The sequence below is a fragment of the Aythya marila genome (genome assembly GCF_965140915.1).
Source record: "Aythya marila genome assembly, chromosome: 20".
Taxonomy (NCBI): Eukaryota; Metazoa; Chordata; class Aves; order Anseriformes; family Anatidae; genus Aythya; species Aythya marila.
In genome coordinates, this window is record NC_139061.1 from 6,801,128 (window position 1) to 6,819,862 (window position 18,735).

The 18,735-nt window shown below is 46.2% G+C and overlaps 1 protein-coding gene across 1 annotated transcript; it reads right to left on the reverse strand.

Moving 5' to 3' along the window:
* Nucleotides 1–428: 428 nt before the first annotated feature.
* Nucleotides 429–18,318, reverse strand: UNC119 (unc-119 lipid binding chaperone; the record flags this gene model as incomplete). The annotated part of the gene is made up of 5 exons (XM_082776074.1): nt 429–2,536; nt 3,276–3,448; nt 5,109–5,211; nt 7,244–7,357; nt 18,156–18,318. The coding sequence occupies 5 exons, from the start codon at nt 18,316–18,318 to the stop codon at nt 2,424–2,426; spliced, it is 666 nt and encodes a 221-aa protein (XP_082632200.1). The 3' UTR covers nt 429–2,423.
* Between the last annotated feature and the right edge of the window lie 417 nt (nt 18,319–18,735).

The window sequence follows — 18,735 nt, forward strand, 5'->3', positions numbered from 1 at the left end:
ATGACCATTTCAGTGCAGCAAACAATGATTTGCTATGATATTCATATACAGAGAGGATACTGAGTATGATAATCCAAGACTGACAAGAGTCCACACCAAAGAACAACTACTGCTCTCGCAGAAATATACTGACATGATATAGCTGTTGGAAATGTAAGACTGGTAATTCTGGCCAAGCACCATTGCTGAAAGTCTCTTAAAAGCCTTACGCACAGAAGTGATTGTTATGAACAGCAGGTAAGAGTTTAAAGATAACAAACAAACAAAAAAAAAAAAAACTGTATAGGAGGTGCTACTCAGAAACACTCGATCTGTCTTCAAGTCAGTACATACGCTCATCCAAGAGTTGGAACAAAAGTAATCAATATTCAAATTTGCAAAACATCATTGAATATAAGGGTAGTTTAACATCCTTGATGGGAAAAAAAAAAAAAAAAAAAAAAAAAAAGTGAGGAGGACCTAGACTTTTGAAACTATTTTCACCTTTAGTAATTGTTGTGCTATAAAACTTAGTGATCAGTAGCTCAAAGTATATTACAAATAATAAGGAAATTCTTTGCAAACCTCAAACTGGTAAGTCAGCTGTAGGCTAAATTTTATGGTTTTATACACTAGAGTCAAAAAAATAGCAATAAATACAAATCTCATTGTGATAATAATTACTGTAAGATACTGTGTAAAATCAGTGAACTCTACATACTTTCAATCTTAAAAAAAAAAAAAAAAAAAAAAAGAAACTTGTACTACAGTACAAGAGTACAGTACCTAAACTCACTGTATTTCTTTAGAAAATTGAATCCTCCTTCAGCATTAAAGAAAGCCAAAACAGATACAAATGCTAACACATTTGATAATGATCACAACTCCAGTAATAGTACAAAATCTCCCTGTTCTTAGACAGATGGCTGCATTTGAAACCATTTGTAGTTCTCCTGTTTGATTTGGACTGTGACTAGAAAGATGTTAACTGGAAATGCTATTTTATAAAAATTATTACAGTCACACATATCTGAAGCTAACATACAACGTTCCACTTAAACTCACAGAAATAGACATGGAGACATCAAGTATTTATAGAAATATCTACAAACTGCAACTGCCTTTTATTTTTTTCTTTTTAAGTATCTCTGAACTCATCTTTAGAGTAAGGGTTTCATGACAACAGGCTACTTAGGCAAAAATAAAGGATGAAAGATTTTCACCCCACACAGCCTTCTCAGGTTTTGTTTTGCATGCACTAGTTTACTCTTTTGATGTTGCTATTTCACTGCACTAATACCTTTCTAAGAAGTACAGCCTGAGAAACTTGTGCAAGATTGTTCTTAGACTTCTTACAGAGTCTGAAGAGAGAGCTTTTGCTATATTTTTGCTGTAGCTTAAAGGCTACATTATTAGACTGATTCTCTTGTATTAATATCCAATGCAAAACAATTTTAACAAAGGGAAAAACACCCATTATAACATTCTTCAGACACGAATGAAAAATTGGATATTCCACACCTTCTGATTGCCCTAGACAAATCAAAGCGTTGCTCTAGCAAGCATTGCTGAAGCCCTTGTTTTACTATGAGCAGAGATGAAAGAGAACAGGCATGTGTAATGTATAGCATGAATAGGCTGAATGTTAGCTATGTATAAGTGTTAAAGCAAAACTAAAATCCTTCATTTTTTCCAGATTATTCTAGATTCAATTTGCAAGAAATGAAATTAATGGAGAATGCTTATGAGGGTTTGTATACACTCAACACTATTTTGCTTCCATCTGAAATGCAAATGGACAGTACCTGATTAAAAATAGCTGTCATTGAAATACTGGTCTTCACTGCAAGTTTCATTATTTCCAAGATTAAAAAAAATATACATAGAAGGAACAAAACAAAAGGATGAGATGCTTATTTAGAGAAATAATCTAAGGATGATACTTGATTTTGAAAGGTTTTCAACTGGATGTACAAGTTACATTGACCATGCTTTTGAAGCATTCACAAAGAGAAAGAAATAAACAAAACTCTGCATTTGCATCCATCCACTCACGTGGTTTCTCTGATTGCATTCTTTGAGAAAGCAATCACGTCCTAAAAATGCTTGAGGACAAGAACACAAATCCGCACAATTAGGGCAAAATCCCCCAGGTCCCACAAGGCCATTTTCAAAGCAGACACCTAAAGAACTTAGGGAAGTGGTATCCAAAGATCACTTAGCATTGTAGAACTGCTTAGGGTTCTGAAGAACTGGGTCTGCTTCAAAGATCGAAAGAGATTACACTGGCAAATTTAGTCATGAAACTCCTACTGTGGCAGAGTCCTTGGTTTGTGGATTCTTGTCCAGTTGACGTTGTAGGCAACTGAACCGAAGGTGTTGGTGTCCCTGACGACTTCGATAGGAAAGTGAAGGCCAGCACAGGTTGGCTGCCCATCCTGTGCTCAAGGTCCTCCACTGTATGAATAATCCGCCTTGTTGTGCATCACCAGCTTGTTATCTACGAAGTAGAAACTGTCCGACTGTGTCTCATATGGATGAAGGATCATCTCTCGAACTGCAGGGAAAAAAAAAAAAAAGGTTACAGGGAGGCAAATAGTCTGCACTGGGTTTTGTGGAGACTGCGTCTCAGTTATGTTTAATAGCATTACTCAGATAGCAGCAAACTCTCAAGTTAAAAAAAAATAAAAAATAAAAGCCCAACCAAAAAACTACCCAAACCCTTTGTTTAAAGTTCTAAGGAACCCAAACATGTTAAGGCACCATACAAAGTAAAGTGTTCTACCTATCCTCAAAACAGTTCAAAAGAAATTTCTTGTGGTGAGACAGCAGTATACCACTGCATTTTCCACAGACTGTAATACGAGTACTGACATACATTATCGGGGTTATAAAGAATGTAAGGTCACTCAGATTTAGTATTCCTGCCTGTTAGTCTTGGGAGAGGGGAGAAAAAATAAAAGTTATGGTCATACTAAAAAAAAAAACAACTTCTCAATCAATGTAGTATATAAAACAGTAAAATAGAACATAACTGGATATCTTTGTAGTCCTAGTTTTTAGTTATTTTTATAAAGACACAATTATCCCAGACACTGAAGTTTCCCTTCTATGAAGGGAATAAATAAATAAATAAATAAATAAATAAATAAATAAATAAATAAATAAATAAATAAATCTTTGTCTGGGAGGTACTTGGAAGTATTCTGCCATAGCCACTTTTTATAGACAGCTTGTAAGAAAGTGCTTCTACAAAACACCTGAGATTAACCTCACAGTAATTGAAAAGAGCTTACTGAGATCCTCGGAGAGCTGTGGGAATTCATAGATGTGCTCACAAGTATTTTTACTGCTGGGAATGCAGAACCCAAATTCAAAATCAAAACTCTTGAGCAATTGATCCCGGAAGTAGTGCCTCTCAATCATGCGAAAGTTATTGATGGGTTTGTCCCCTACTGTGAATTCCACCCTGAAAAAGAAAGATAAGAGTGAAATGAGTTTTATTCCTTAAGCATGAGTTTCAACCATTCCTGAAACGTAGAATAGAGCTCTTCTAAGAAAAGCCAAAACTAAAAAGCACTGGTATTATTCACAGGATCTTTTCCTCCGTTTCCTAAAAAGTTCACAATGACAACACATGGCATTATAAATCATAGTTTATACTTTATCTTAATTATTTTTACTATGAAAAAAAAAAAAAAAAAAAGAAAGGAAACACAAGACAATTTTACAACCTTAAAATCATCTTCAGTGAAAAACAGATCCCTCTAAATATACCGGGTACTTCACTACGTCACTCAGTAGAAGTTCCTTATTGCATTGTATCCAAGTTACACTGCTATTAAATTATTTTAATTCTTCTGATAGGCATTAAAAATAAAATAGATATACTGATAAACTGTCTTTCATCCTTTTCTGCTTTTTAAATAGTAAAAGGGAAGAAGTTTCAATCAGCTCCAAATTCAAGTTTATCTTACTAGGAAGCATGACCTCTGAGAGAAAGGTAGTATTAATTATATATGATACACTAATTATGACTAACCTTGGAATACATTGTGAGTAGTTTAGCACAAATCAGAAGTTGTGTGTTTACCATTTTAACAGAATAGCAGTCAAAAAGGTGCTAAATGGTACATAATTTTTTCTTCCAAGACAAAATCTAAACGGTGTAGCTCTTTAAAACGAGGAGGAAGTGGTTATGTGCAACTTTGCTCTAAACACTGTCAACAAATTGTAATTCTTTTTTTATCACAACCAAATGCTGAATTTTAATTTAGCTCTTGAAAATCCCTTTTTTTTTTTTTTTTTTTTTTTCCACCAAGGCTAATGTACATCAGTTCTTGTGAAATATATGTTTCCTGCTGATGGGATCTATCAAACAGCAATCCAACATGATTTTACATACGTAAAAAAAATAGGTTCTTACTACAAACTGTAACTGATGCTCAATTATAGTATTATGGACTTAATGCTGTAATAGCAATGGGCAAAAAGCTCTTAATTAGATCTAATTTAAACTTAAGTGAATGTACAGAAAAACAAAGATAACAAAGAACCTGCCATATAATAACCCATATCCTTCTCAAATCTCCAGTACAGAAAAAGAACCCCCCCGGCTACTACTTTGGGGGTTAGAAAAGGAAATACAAGCCAAAATTGCATCTCCCCGTGCACACTATATAACCACAGATAAATTACTCCGAACTTAACTTATACTAAAGAAATGATACGGCCTTTCAGCTGTATTACAGGAGCAAGAACTTTGGCTTGATGCTTTACAGAAAGATCCTTTAGGTGTCATATTTTGCTGTGGTTTATTGGTGGATGCACATGTACTACTAGACATGTCAAACATTATTCTGGTGCAAATGAGTTGGAATATCTGGGTGGTCTGCCCATCATTTTGCCTCTTTTAGCATTAATCTCCTCAACCTGCTGCCTATTCCTGAGGTATGTAAACAAGCTAAAGGAATGGAGAAAGCAAGGCACACATTAAATATGTTTGGAGATCATACCAAAAGATCCCTATTAACTCAGCTTCCTGACAGGATCAACAAGCAACAGCCACTTTTTATAAGATTCCAGTTGTTTCCTGTACTGGACAAGGTAGGACAGGAGCAATTACTTACGTGGCTCCCACTTGCCGAAGTCTAAGAAAAGCTGGGGTAAACTGATAGCGTACAAACCGGCCTGCATTTGGGTCAATGTCCTTCTTGTCATTGTGTTCACGTTCTGGAAAAGCGCAAAGCAAAGCTCCATCACTGTCGTCTGAGAAACAGAAATCCAGTGAAAATACCACATTAACTTTCCTCTCCTCCACAGAGAACCTCTCCGTGTCTTTTTGGAGTCTGCGCGATACGATGAAGCACAGTAAAAAAACCTGGAGGACATTCTGCACCAGAATGCACCTTTCCCAGGCTCTTCTGCTCACTGACAAGGTTGGCAAATTTATGCCTATATTCACGAAGAGCACAACACACAGACTGCACCTGGAGAACATTCTTTTTGATACTACCACTGTGAAAAATAGGTGGTATATTCCTCGTTAGGTGATTTATTCCTCAATAAGCACGGATCTCAGCTTCAGTGGCAGTTTTGCTCTCCTTATGTGCCCCAGACTGCACCATTTCAATTGATTTGGCAGTGCCAGAAATCAATTCTCCTGGACAAAACATACCTAAAGCTCCCTTCTGGCAGAACACTGAATCAACAAAGAGCTCTCTGTAAAGAGTCTGCACAAACAGTAAATGGTTGTTTATTTTAACTAAAAAAATGTGCCTTAAGAGCAAAAAGGTTCACAGATCAAAGTTTCTGGGTTCCTCACCAAACTAAAGGAGTATGACCTATGCATTAGAGATTCTAATTCTTATTTTCCTTATTGTTAATAAGAGCCACTTCAGTGATTTCATTACACTCAATTCTTTAACGGATTTATTATCCAAGTTCATAAAATAAGTCACAATGAGATTCACACAAGAATTTCAGAGTCAGTATGGTATGAGGGGGGGCAACTTTGTACAGAATGAACTTTAAACTGTTATCAAGACAATTTCCTTAAAGGTATTTGTTTAAAAAAAAAAATAAAAAGGAGAAGAAGAAGAGAAACAACAAACCAACCAAACTCTTATCTGCGTTACAAAGTTCCTCTTAGGTTTCTCTCGCTGACGTTGAAGGGAGGCAAAACTCTGTTTTTTGAGAGTATATGAATTGGGAGCTTTAAAACTTAGCTGCTCACCGTCTCTTCTAGTGCAATAATTATAGGACACTTAATGCAATAGACACTAGCATGCAATAGGTCCAAAGCAAATGTAGACAGTCCTAACCATAGCATGTGGTTAAGCAGGGAGATTCCTTGCCATAGGACAAAAAAAAAAATGAAGGCTATTAAATATGATGACATCATCTGCTCCGAAGGAACTCCTGCAATCATACAATAATATAGGCCAGGAAACTATTCAAAGAATGCTGGATGATGGGCTTACCATCTTCCTATCCTCTCTAAGCCATCCACTGCTGGTCACTCAGTGAGTGTTTGCAAGACTGCCCTTTGGTTTGATACACATCTTCTGAAGGTACTTACTGCTCCTACCTCTGATTCAGCATTGCAGAGTGACTCTGAACAAGCCATTTCACCATAGTATACCGGGTTTGTTATCTCTAAGCTACAGAAAACTTCCTCTCACATGCAGGGAAATGAGGAAGATACAAAACAATACGTGATCACGAAAAGAACAGTTGCACTGGTGTTTTGTTTTATCGCTGGTAACAGTAACACTTTGATGCTTACAAGTAACACCTAACAAATTAATGGAGGCGAGAGTAGGATGCAAATTTTCAGTTTGTCTAATTTTCAGTTTGCACATCTGACATAAAGGTTGTCCCTTTTGGAAATACCATTTTCAAGACTCCTGACCAAAAGCCATGAGGCTAACAGCTAAGCTAGGAACAGGAGGACTCTAGCTCATGAACAGCCAGCAAACTAACTAGTGCTGACCTCCTCCTTCTTTGCTTCTATTTACAATATCCATCTGTCCTTTCTCACCACAGATGGCAATCACAAGAATACAGTAGCAATGACTTCTGTTCACTATTAGTACAAAGTGATACCTGAATAGGACTTCTGCTGCAAGCTGGGACTCAAACCTTCTTGTAGGTGAAAGTGTCTCGTATTTTTGGGACACACGTTGAGTAAAGGGCATGGCAAAAGGAAGCAGACATGAGCATTTGTTTGTTCATTGAAACAGTATTTTGTGTGCGCACTCACCTGATGCTGCTGGTTTGGTGATTTCAAACAACACTGTGCCAGATTCCATGTCCCGGATTTTGAACCTGGTGAAGTCTATCTTGTAAACGTTTTCCTCTGGAGTGCACAAATAATCTGCAGAGGAAAGCAAATTAAAGTGAAGGCTTGATGTCTACAAAGACAGGCCCAGTACTGCGTGCTCACGCTGCCCTGCTTGGACAGAATGGGAAAAAGGCCTCTCTGCCCCAGTGCTAAAAGGTCATCACTTTTTTCCAACTTTGTGCCAGCATCCCCTGGTTCCATTTCTCCCCAGGGTATTGAGAATAGTCAGCACCTCCACCAAATCCTTGCCTTCTCAGTGTAAGAGGCTTTGCCTCTTTTAAAAGCTGCCCTCTGGCAAAATGCATGCGCTAAGCAGCTTTGTGGGCACTAAGCCGACTGCACTTAGCTGGAACAGGAATTGTCCTCCTCCCTTGTGCCATCTCTGCTATCTCCAGCCCTCTGCAGACAAAGCACACCCTCTTCTCTCCATCCATGCTTGTCCCATGCCAGGACTTTTTCCTCAGCACTGGAAATGGCGTTGAAGCCTTTCCCAGTACGAGGAACTGCTCTGGGAACAGAGCCTTTCCCTGCTTCCACCAGTGGCGGTGTCTTTGGTAGAAAGTCATCGTTCCAAGCGTCAGCCCTGCTGTGCCTTGAGCAGCCTTCTGGCCTGAATATCAGCTTCCCCTCCGCAGAAAGAGTGCTGGTGCCTCCTGATTACTTTTCACTTTGCTGATAAGCACAGATTGAAAGCAGCTCCAATAATTTGTCCTGGCAAATCTAAACAAATGTGCGTATAAAAGCTGAGATAGCTGTTGAATGACAATGCATCTGCATGTTCTAGAAGACTTCTTTTAGAAGTTTCAAGGTTGAGGTAATACTTTAACATTCTAATTCTAAGATACTAATGGCAGTTGTTAGTCTGAGTTAATGACTTACTTCTGTTTGCTTTTCCTATTTCTAAATATATCCATCCACCTGGGGCTTATTCATTGAATATACAAACCCAAGTCACGGTGCTGTTGGAGATCACACCTGTCTATTACAACTCCTGCGTCAGCACAGGTGCAACAAATCAGGTACCTACATTATGGCTTGGGGTTATGGTTCACATCCTGTAGATAAGGAGCAAATAAAAGCTTGCTCTGCTGCAGCAAAAGAACATCCCAAATGCCACACATTGCAGCTACCAAACAACAAGCTCTCCTGCTGGAATCTGTAATTAAAGAAATCAGACCCCTCTGCAGTGAAAGACAAAGACAGCCACAGTCAGCATTATGAAAGATTGCTCCTAGCCGTGGCTCAATGCGAATTGCACATCTAGCACCTTTACCTTCCTGGAAGCTTTTTATTCTTTGCAAATCTTCTTAACTTGGAGGACTGTCTGAGCGCTCATTGGGACGATGAACACGAGTATTAAACCTACTCTCCAGACGATTTTACTACTCTCCACCACCACCACCAGATGGTGAATGCTCAAAGGAAACAGGCTTTGAGACAGAATTGTGCTTGAAGCCTCTCTGGCATTTGGCAGGGAGGTTTCCCTTTTCCTGTCAACACGGCACAAATTAAATCTAACACGGGTACCTGCGCTAGCAGGAAGAATAAGATAAAAGCTCAATCTTTTCGCAGCCACAAGAAAACAAACGCCTACTGCTAGATGAAATGCCCTAAGAAGTGCATGACATTGTCTTTTCTGTTCTCATTTTAACTCTACCCAGGATGAGGGGCCAGAAATTTATATAAACCCCTTGCCCTAAGCCCCAAAGTTGAGCAGTCTTCATGCAGATGCCATGCGGTCATAAGTAATTTAAGGATCTAAGACAACAGCCAGCCCAAATTCTTATTTCATCCTACACCTTCCCACCTCCAAGCAGCTGCAGCCCCGAATTCACCTCCCACAGCCACGCTCGGCCAGCTGCTCTCCATCAAGGCAAGGGGCTGCAGGACGGGCCCGCAGTCGCCTGGGAGCCCGGGACACTTTCCCTAGAGCACGAAGGCAAGCCTGAAGCTGCATTTGTCTGCAAGTTAATTATTAAGTGTTTTCCTTCTGCAGGATTCCTTCCTATCCAGCGCCATGGCAACAGCTTTATCCCCCTCCTTGGCAGCAGTGTTGCTACAGCAACTGGCCCCGACTCATCCACAGGAGAGGAGAGCAAAGCCGAGCCCCCGGAAGAGGAATAAACCCCAAGCAGAATCCCCATCGGGCTCCTGCTCCTGACGTTGGCACCCCTGAGCTATTTTTTTCCCCCAACTCTTTTTGCACGGAAAGTATTTGAAACCCTTTATTTATTTTAATCAGCATTCCAGTATCTAACCGGGTGACGGCTGGGAGGATTAGCTACCATAGAGGGAAAGCACTGCAATCAAGTGCTTTTTTTTTTTTAAAAAAAAAAAAAAAAAAAAAAAGTGTATATTCCTCTTAGTTTGTATTTTAAAAAAAATAAATAAATAGATAAAAATCTGTAGCCATGTTCTTCCCAAACACAGTAGAAACCCGTGGCACGTGGTAGGTCTTATCGGGAATGTTGTGCTTGGAATTGGCTGAAACTTCTGCTTAGCTGAGCACTGTCAAATTTGCTAATCTCATCTCACACACGCTTATTTTTAAATTACTGCAGGGCCCAGTTGCCCACACTTCCATGACGCACTTAAATGCATCATCTGCTTTCATTACCCTAAGTCCCAGTAAGCACAATTTGGGGAATGGAGGCAGCATCCACGTCTGCTTCAGTGAGACATAATGCTGCTCAAGCCTCCATTAAATGAAGTGGATCATTACAGAAAAGGTAGTTTTGGTTGCTCAGGACAGAATATTTTCTTGTTTCTTCTGCTTCCCCCAAAGCAGGCTGTGTTGTTTCCCCATCAGGAACCCAATAATCACGGTGTCTCACAAGCCCTCAGTACTCAGCTGATTCACCACTGATGGAAAGCACCCTCTGAACAGGGAATGGAGGAATGGACTCATCAGCATCATCTTAGACAACCCAGCAGATTGTCTTTTGTTCTGAGGCGTACCCATAGTAAGTAGTGCCAAAACAAATCACAAAAGAGAAGCATTTCCTACTCCTTCCTAAAGCACAGAGAATTGCTATATCCCAAACCTCCAAACCCAAAATCCTCCTGGAAGAAGCTCACCAAGTTGTGCTGAAAGCACAGAGCAAACTCTTGCAAATTGGCCAAGCCTACTACACTAGCATTTACTTCTCACTCGCATCACTCTTCCCACTCGTGCTTCTTTGGCTTTTTTTTTACCCCATATTCTCTGTATCACACCCAAAAATCTGCAAGTCCCTACTCTTACGGACATTTTCTATCTTAAGACCTACCATGGTTTTGAAGAGGCTGGAAGCACAGCTAGCAACACTGCGGCAGTCTCAGGAAGCAGCAGAGGTGGTGGACTTCCTGAGCCAGACACAATGGATTTCTGTATGAATTCTCCTATCCCCTTTGTATAAAAAAGTGCTCAAACAAACAAACAAACAAAAATGTGTAGCTTGGCATTCATCAAGAGATCTCTAGCTTTGTTATGAGACACAGCGGCTGCTCGTTCCCTGTTTACAGCTCTGAGGTGGTACCTCCACTGTCCTCATCCAGCAAAGAGCCAGTTCTGACCTGGGAAACCTTCCTCCCCTCCCAAGAACAACTGAGATTGCAAAAGAAACCAACAACACAGCCCAGACAATAGCAGCAGGTACTGCCTGTTCTTTTGCGAGCAGTGGTACAGTGTGAACCCTCATTCTTATTTCCAGACATATATTTTAACAAGCTGATGTTACAAAGGAACACAAAGGTGAGAAATCACACAATGCCTATCCCCAGAAGAGGAAAGCTAATGAAGGCACTTTCTCCTCCTGCCCTCTCCCTGTTATTTCAGTTATCCCAGGGATGAGATTAGGTGTTTAATCCTCATCAGAGAAAGCTAAAAGTCAGTGCTAAAACTTCAGGTGTCCTTTGCAACCACCTCACCAGGCACATTTTATGAAGAGAAGTTGTTCACAGGAGTGAAAGGGTTAGCACTGCTTGTCATGCTCCTTTCAAGATCTCCTCTCCTTCTCTGCAACCAGGGGAAAGCACGTGTCCTCTCCCACAGACATCAGAGATATTTCTGTGCTGCTCATCAGAGCGTCCAAGCTCAGATTGGGCAGCTCCTATTTTAAGCTTTAATCACCCAGAGAGGAGAGCGGAGTGTGGCAGGGGTAAGGAAGAACTCAAACTCCGGTAGTGAAGAATGCAAATCAGGAAGATGCCATACAAGAAACAAATGCAATGTCAGTGACTTGTGATAGGAACACCTCTCCCCAGCACAGGCAATCACAAGAATTTAGGGGATGAGACGGCCCCTGTTGCCACGCAGGCCTATTTCTTAACACGCATTAGGCAACAAGGTCAGAAGGTATTTTGAAGACTGCTCCCAAGATGTAAGCCAGGTATAAAGCAAAGACAACTGCAGATGAGTTGCTAGGAGCTGGAGATTAGGAGATTATCAGATTGGAGAGCCTCAGGAGGAAGCGAGCAAAAATAGCACAAACCCAGTCAAGACGCAGAGCGTTGACGCAGGACTGAGTACGAGACCTCAAGGGGAAGGCAGGGCAGGTTTCAGGCAGTACTGATACGTCTGCTTAGACAACCAGAGTTCAACTAATGAAAACACTAAACCATCTCCCCTGCCCTTTGCCTCAGCAGTTCAAGCCCTGTAAAGAGGACGGCAGACAAGCAAGCCAAGATCCTGAAGCAGCACGTGGCACCGGAGCATGGCAGAGCTCCCCACGACTGCCTCATCGCCCTGCTGCACATTCAGCACTGAGATCAGACCCCTCGCTCCCCAGGGGAGCTGCCCCCAGCACCCTGCTGCTCTTGGGAACCTGCTGAGAGGACAGGATCTCCCCACTCCATTTCTAAAGCCATGGGATGAGCAAAGGCCAGGGGTAATCAGGGAGGGAGGCACCTGCAGCCCTCCTGCCTAGCTCAGTAATTAGCCTGCTGTGAATGCCCCGGAGAAAGAAGCTCTTGCTCTAGGAGGATTCCCACGGGAGCTTTTCTGCAGCGACACATTTGTGCGTTAAGCGTGGAGTGCATCCAAGCAGGGTCTGAGCTGGGGTGTTTGTGATGGTCCTTGTTACCCATAAGGTGCACCCACACGGCAGCGTGCCTTCCCAAACAACACACCGAGTCCTCGACAGGCCTCCCAGGCTCTGCTTGTTTGTGGCAGCCTGCTTTTTTTTCCCTTGTTTTTGTTGCTAGAGCTTTCCAGACCTCACCCTCTCACAATTAATTTGACCACAGCTCTCCAGGCCTTGTTAAGGAAGGTAGGAGCTGCCCTTTTCTTCATCCCTAAGGCCTCCAAACACTGTTTCTTGCCCCCTGGTTTATGCTGACTGCACACAAAGTCTGAAACGATGCGGAGAACATTAACAAGCAGAGAACATTACCAAAATCAGCTCGCGTTGGTCTTGCACAGGACTAACCCAAAGCAATCAGGCCCTGCACTAAGCTGACTCCCCCAGCCCGCACCACAGCTTTCCCTTTATCTATTTATTTAGTTATCTTTGCCATTTCCACCCGGAATGGCCCCAACCAGCAACACTGGCAGAAGGAGAAACCCACTCAGCTGCCAGCTCGGCATCCTGGGCTACACACATGCCATGTGTGCTCCCCTTGGAAATCTAGCAGGCCATATTGTAGCGTGAGACTGCTAACAAAACCCTTCATCTACACAACACTTTCGGATGTGAGTTGTCACAAAGCCTTGAAAAGGTTCTCGACGTATGTTGTGTTGCCTGGGAAAGAAGCCACGGTGACAGCAGCTTGACATAGCCCTGGGATGCTGCTCTGCTAGGAGAAATCAGCATATCAAAACACTTTTACACATCACAGCCCCGGACAAGTCAGAACGGTGATTCATTAACCTCCTGACAAACACCCCCAGCTAATCACAGCTCCTCGTACAATAAATTTCCTCAATTAATTGGGGAAGGAAAGGAAAGTCATAGTCCAGGCGCGGCTTTGAAGATTGATTTGCACACATCAGCTTCCTGTTAACGCTACAGCAAATCGGGTAGGAAAGTCACCCACCGAGGGTCTGCCCTGCCCGTTCAGGCAGCCCTCTGCCAAGTTGGCCTTTAGCTAAAGCTGCTGAGAGAAGTCTCAGAGAAATCCTAAATGACAGCTCAAGGAAGAGATTAGTTTCAGAAATGATTAAGTGTGTGTTCCTTATACTTAGGTTTTGTTTTGTAATTGTTCCCGAGTATGTAATCAATTATTTAACCCTTTGGTTTTCTAAAACAAAATAAGCTTTAGAGTAAAGCTTAAAATATAAAGCTTATAAGATCAGCTTTATATTATTAGAGGCAAACTGTACGGGTGCCTGAGATTATTATACACAGGGCAACCTCGTGCCTTTTGTTACGTGTCTGTTTGACAGCAGGTGCTATCACATGCTGGCAAAAGGGGCTGGCATTGCAAAGGCAGTAATATCACCTCCCTGCTGACCACCGACGGCTCCAACCCCAAAGACAGAGAAAGAAATTAAAGCTCTGCTGGAATTAGCTTTGCCCTGCAGCTAATGTGGGAGTAGCACGGCGTGACCCAGCAAAGCTGCAAGATTCAGCGTGGTCAAGGGACATCGGGGACAAGGGACATTGGGGACAAGGGACACCGGGCCCCAGCTTCTCAGCTGGCCCCACAGAGCAGAACGTGGCATTCGCAGACACCGACATCCCAATAACTGCAAGCAGGCTCCTCTGATCCTCTGGCTGCTGTGGTAATTAATAGCAATTTGAAGTGAGCTCTGCCCTGCTCCTTTTGCTAATCCCAAGTTAATCACGTCACAAGGTTTTCCTCTTTGCAAGCACAGTTGTATGAGCAAGTAACAAATCCTGCTAATTGCAAAGGAAGTGGTTCGTTTGCCTTACACCTAATCTAGCTGGAGTGGCACCAGAGCCAGGCCAGCCAAAAAACCCCGGGGCAGCCCCCCAGACCCATCAGGCTTTTTAGTGCCCAGAAGTGATCTGGAACTGCTGGAGAGTTTAACATTGAAAGGACACAGCATATGCAGGACAGTTTGCACAACTCCCCCTTTAAGCTTATTAGGAAGACATTAAGAGCAGAGCCCAGCTGGCTTTTCTGGCTAGTTACAGAAGGGGTTTCTCTGGTTTAGCAGCGAGCGCACTTTGCCACAGAGCCACATCCTGCTTCTCCAGCTCCCCAGCCCAAGACATTTAACATTTAGTCACTCGTCAGCTGTACCTATCAGAAAGGGAAAGCCCAGCTGTGCTTCCTGAGGCAGAAGCAAGGACTTTCCCCCCACCCAAATACCAGAGCACGGCTAGCAGCCTGCCTGTGCGCTGCCTGGTGAGCATATAGCAACCACAAGCAGCAGATTGGGTTCAGAGACCCTGCTCTTCTGGGACAAAGGGGCAAGCAGATCTCCCCAGCATACCAGAAAGGAGCATATCGAGGAGATCTGCAGCAGGCAGAGCAAGCACAGGACAGCAAAGCCTGGCTCCAAAAGAGCTCCTGCAGGGTCAGAGCACCCCTAATGCGCAGGGCTGGAAGGGGCCTCCTGGAGGAAGCACAGTGCCCTGCTACCACCCCAGCAACCCTGTGTGGTCCCTCTCCTAACTCACACACCCCATCTGGAACCTCCAGGGATGCTCAGGGTACCAGGATTTCGCTGTTGCAATTCTCACCCCATCACCGACTTCTGCTTCAACTTCAAACTGGCTGGGGCACCACAACTTCGGGCATCAGAGCCAGGACTGCTGAAAGGACTGTGGCCACAAGTCTGGATGACTTGGTGGCACAAGCACTGAGGCTTGCAAAGGGAAGGGATTAATTAAGAAGAGGGCTGAAGAAAAAAAAAAAAAAGAAAAAAAAAAAAAAGAAATTTTAACTGTGTACCTCTCCATTTACCATTCTCTGATAGTCCCCTTAATGCATCTCAAGGCCTTTCACTGCTGTTAATACCCTTTAAAAGACATACGTGACCAAGGTCAGGATACTAGATACTCCTTACAAGCTTCACTTATTCGCCACACATTAAAACACAGACAGGAGAGGCTACTTGCTGGTCTTTCTCCTGGTCTGAGGAGCATTCCCCATATCCCCCAGTTCATATCCTCCTTCCAAACTCAAGCCAGGCACAAGGCACACCCTAAATATTGTCCTAACCCCAGGCACATAACCCCAAGGGTGCATACACCGAGCTGCATGCAGAAAGAATGAGGAAGGAGTTGAATCCATGTTTATGGCAGTGCTTAAGCCAAAAGTTGAAGAGGAAGAGAGGGAGGTGAGAATGAGGAGCTAGAACAAGGCTCTCAGGAAGTAAAATCATTTTGGCATCCCCTGCTGCATGATTCTTCCCCTCCTTTGGGGCCACTCAGTGCTGGACACTTGGCGAGGACAGACACAGACCCCAGAGAGGTCCAGCACGCATCTTTGGTGTGGGTAAATCCTGTCCTGTGTGGTTTCTGTGAGGTGCTGTCCCATGGCAAATGGGGAGAAAAGTTTGCCTGTCAGAGGCCCGCAGGGATAAAAATCTACAGGGACCTGGCAGGAAGATTTCAAGAGGCCTTTAACTATATACTGAAGTGTGAACTTGGCCACGGCCCTGCACACATGTACTTCAGGGTCACAGAAGTGCACCAAAAGCATCATTTCTGCCCCAACTTCACAAGGGACAGGCTGGGGTAGCCATGAACTTCTCTCCCACAGCCTGGTCCTTCCTCCTCCCTGCAGCACCCTCTGCTTGGAGCACAAGCCTGGAATGGTTTCACGATGCCAAAAATTCCAGTCTCTTTTTATGAACTTGCTGTGACCCGTGGAAATGAGTAAAGGCCACAAAACACCCCAAATAAGTGTTACATGTTAAGGACTATAAAAATACTGCTGCTAAAGCCGCCAGGTGGGAAACACCTTGAGGAGGGGTGCTGCAAAGTATGGTCAGGCAATGAGACCCACTCAACATGGACAAATTGTACACCCACACCCAAAAATGTGCACTGAGGACGCCAAGTATTGACAGCTGCCATGTGCCCAGCAAGCACTTCCCAGGCATTAGCCAGGTTGTGGTGCCTGGTCCTTGTTTTTCAGAACCCCTCTGCACCCCCTGCGTTACCCTGACGCCAGCAAGCCTCCTACCAGGAGGGCAGCGAGGCATTTCCACGCGTTTCCTCTGTCCTTCCTGTGCTCCAGAGGCTGGAAGAGGCAGGAAACCAGCCCCGTGCCGGCCACGGTGATGCCACGTGAGGTCTGCACGCCCTGAGAGCCAGGGCAAGGTTTGGCCGTGTGTCTGCAGCCCCTCCAGACACCACCACCAAACACAGGGACACGCAGGACCCCGTAAAGCAGGGACACGCAGCACTTAACGCAGCCGTCGCCGGCTTCACCACCCAACTGCTGCTCCTCCGAGAACACTGGCAGCACGCTTCAGTGCCTGCTGCACGCCTCCTGCTACAGGCAGCAGCGTTTCTGGGCCTAAATCACACCACTGCAGCCCACCACAGTACCTCAGCTGGACCCCAGGACCCCCCCAGATCAGCAGCCCCTCTTCCCAGGAGCCTCCCTGACCCCTTTCCCCGGGGGCAGCGCTGAGCCCCCCGCTTTCCCCCCCACCCTTCCTGCCTCTCACCCCACCTCACTCAGCACGCAGGCCCGCGGGGCTGCCTGCACGCACGACACTCCCGACCACATCCTTTCTCCCCAGGGCTTGTCAGGCAGCGCAGCCCCAGCCTGAGACACGAATCCTGCCCCGATGCCACATCACAGAGCGCTCCAAGGCAAAGGGGCGCACGGCCGGCCACCCAGGTCACCCCCAACCCCCTGCCAGCCCTCTCCTCTTCCCCTTTTGCTCAGCACGCTGCCTGCAGGGAGACAACCCAGAGAGGAGACCCGGGGCATGCAGTAGGGTCTGGGGGGCAGCAGGACAGGCTGGCAGAGGTACAGCCAGGCTGGCCTGAGCCACACATCTTCTCCCGACCCGTGGTGCTGCAATCCCAGCAGATCCAAACGTGAGTGACCGCCTGGTCCCAGCCGAGCTGTGCGGCCAAGCACAACAAACCCTCCTCCTGCAGGCTCCCCCCAGGATGCTGTGAGGAGCAGCGGTGCTACAGGATGGGTCTGCGGCAAAGGAGCCCCCCCTCCTCGCTGGATCTGTGGCCCCCACGCCGCTGCAGGGGGCACGGGCTGGGGGTTCAGCTTGGCCCAGCCCCGCATGAAGGGGCACAGCAGCAGGAGGGGGACAACAGGGAGCATCACAGCCCTGACCTCCCACCCCCAACAGCGGGGGGCTGCTCCCCAATATGAGCATCCCTGTGGGGCAGGGGGGCTGCAGGGGGGGTTGCTCCCCAGTATGAGCATCCCTGGGGGGTAGGGAGCTTCAGGGGGGCTGCTCCCCTGACTTCAGCATCCCTATGGGGCAGGGGGGCTTCATGGGGGCTGCTCCCCAACCTGAGCATCCCTGCGGGGCAGGGGGCTTCATGGGGGCTGTTCCCTGATCTAAGCATCCCTATGGGGCAGGGAGGCTGCAGGGGGGCTGCTCCCTGACCCAAGCATCCCTGTAGGGCAGGGGGCTTCAAGGAGGGCTGCTCCCCAATATGAGCATCCCTGTGGGGCAGGGGGACTTCAGGGGGGCTGTTCCCCGACCTGAGCATCCCTATGGGGCAGGGGGGCTGCTCCCCGACCTGAGCATCCCTGGGGGGTAACGGGGGGTGGGGGGGGGTCCACATCCCCAACCCTGCCGGTGCCGCATCCCCCACCCCCTGCAGCATCGCACCCCAACTCCCCATCCCCACCATCCCCATTCCTTCCCCTTTCTCGGGGCCACCGCCTCCCCGTGCCCCCCGGTTCCCTCCCCATCACCCCCAAAATCCCCCCGGTGCCCTCCCCGTACCGCTGGTGACCCGCTGCAGCCCCAGCACATCGTCGGGCCCGATGAGCGCCTTGCGCCCCAGCTCCTCCTCGGTGCGCGCCGCCGCCGCCGCTCCGCTCCCGGTCCCGGTGCCGGTGCCGGTCCCGGCTCCGGTGCCGGCCCCGCCGCTCTTCTTCACCTTCATGGCCCCGCTCCGCCGCCTCTCTGAGCGGCCCCGGCCCCGCTGCGCTGCCGCCGCCGGCCCCGCCGCACCGGGAGGGGCAGCACCGCCCCGCCCGCCCCCCGGCCCGCCCCCGGTACGGCTCCGCCCGGAGCCCCCCCTGGGGGAAAGGGAACCCCCCCCCCCGGGGAGAGGGAACCCCCCCGGGATAGCCCCCAGAGCATCGCGGGGGGATGCACCCATGGGAGACCCAAGGGGGTTTTGGGGACCCCCCCCCTCCGGGAGGAGGTGGAGCGCAGGGGGGTGTCAGTGCCCCGGGGGGGCTGGGGCTCAGCGCCCACCGAGACAAGACCCCCAGGAAGTAAGGGCTGCTCCCCCCCAGCTGAACCCCATAATGATAACCAAGGGGTGGTTTGGGTTAAATATCTCATAGGACAGGAT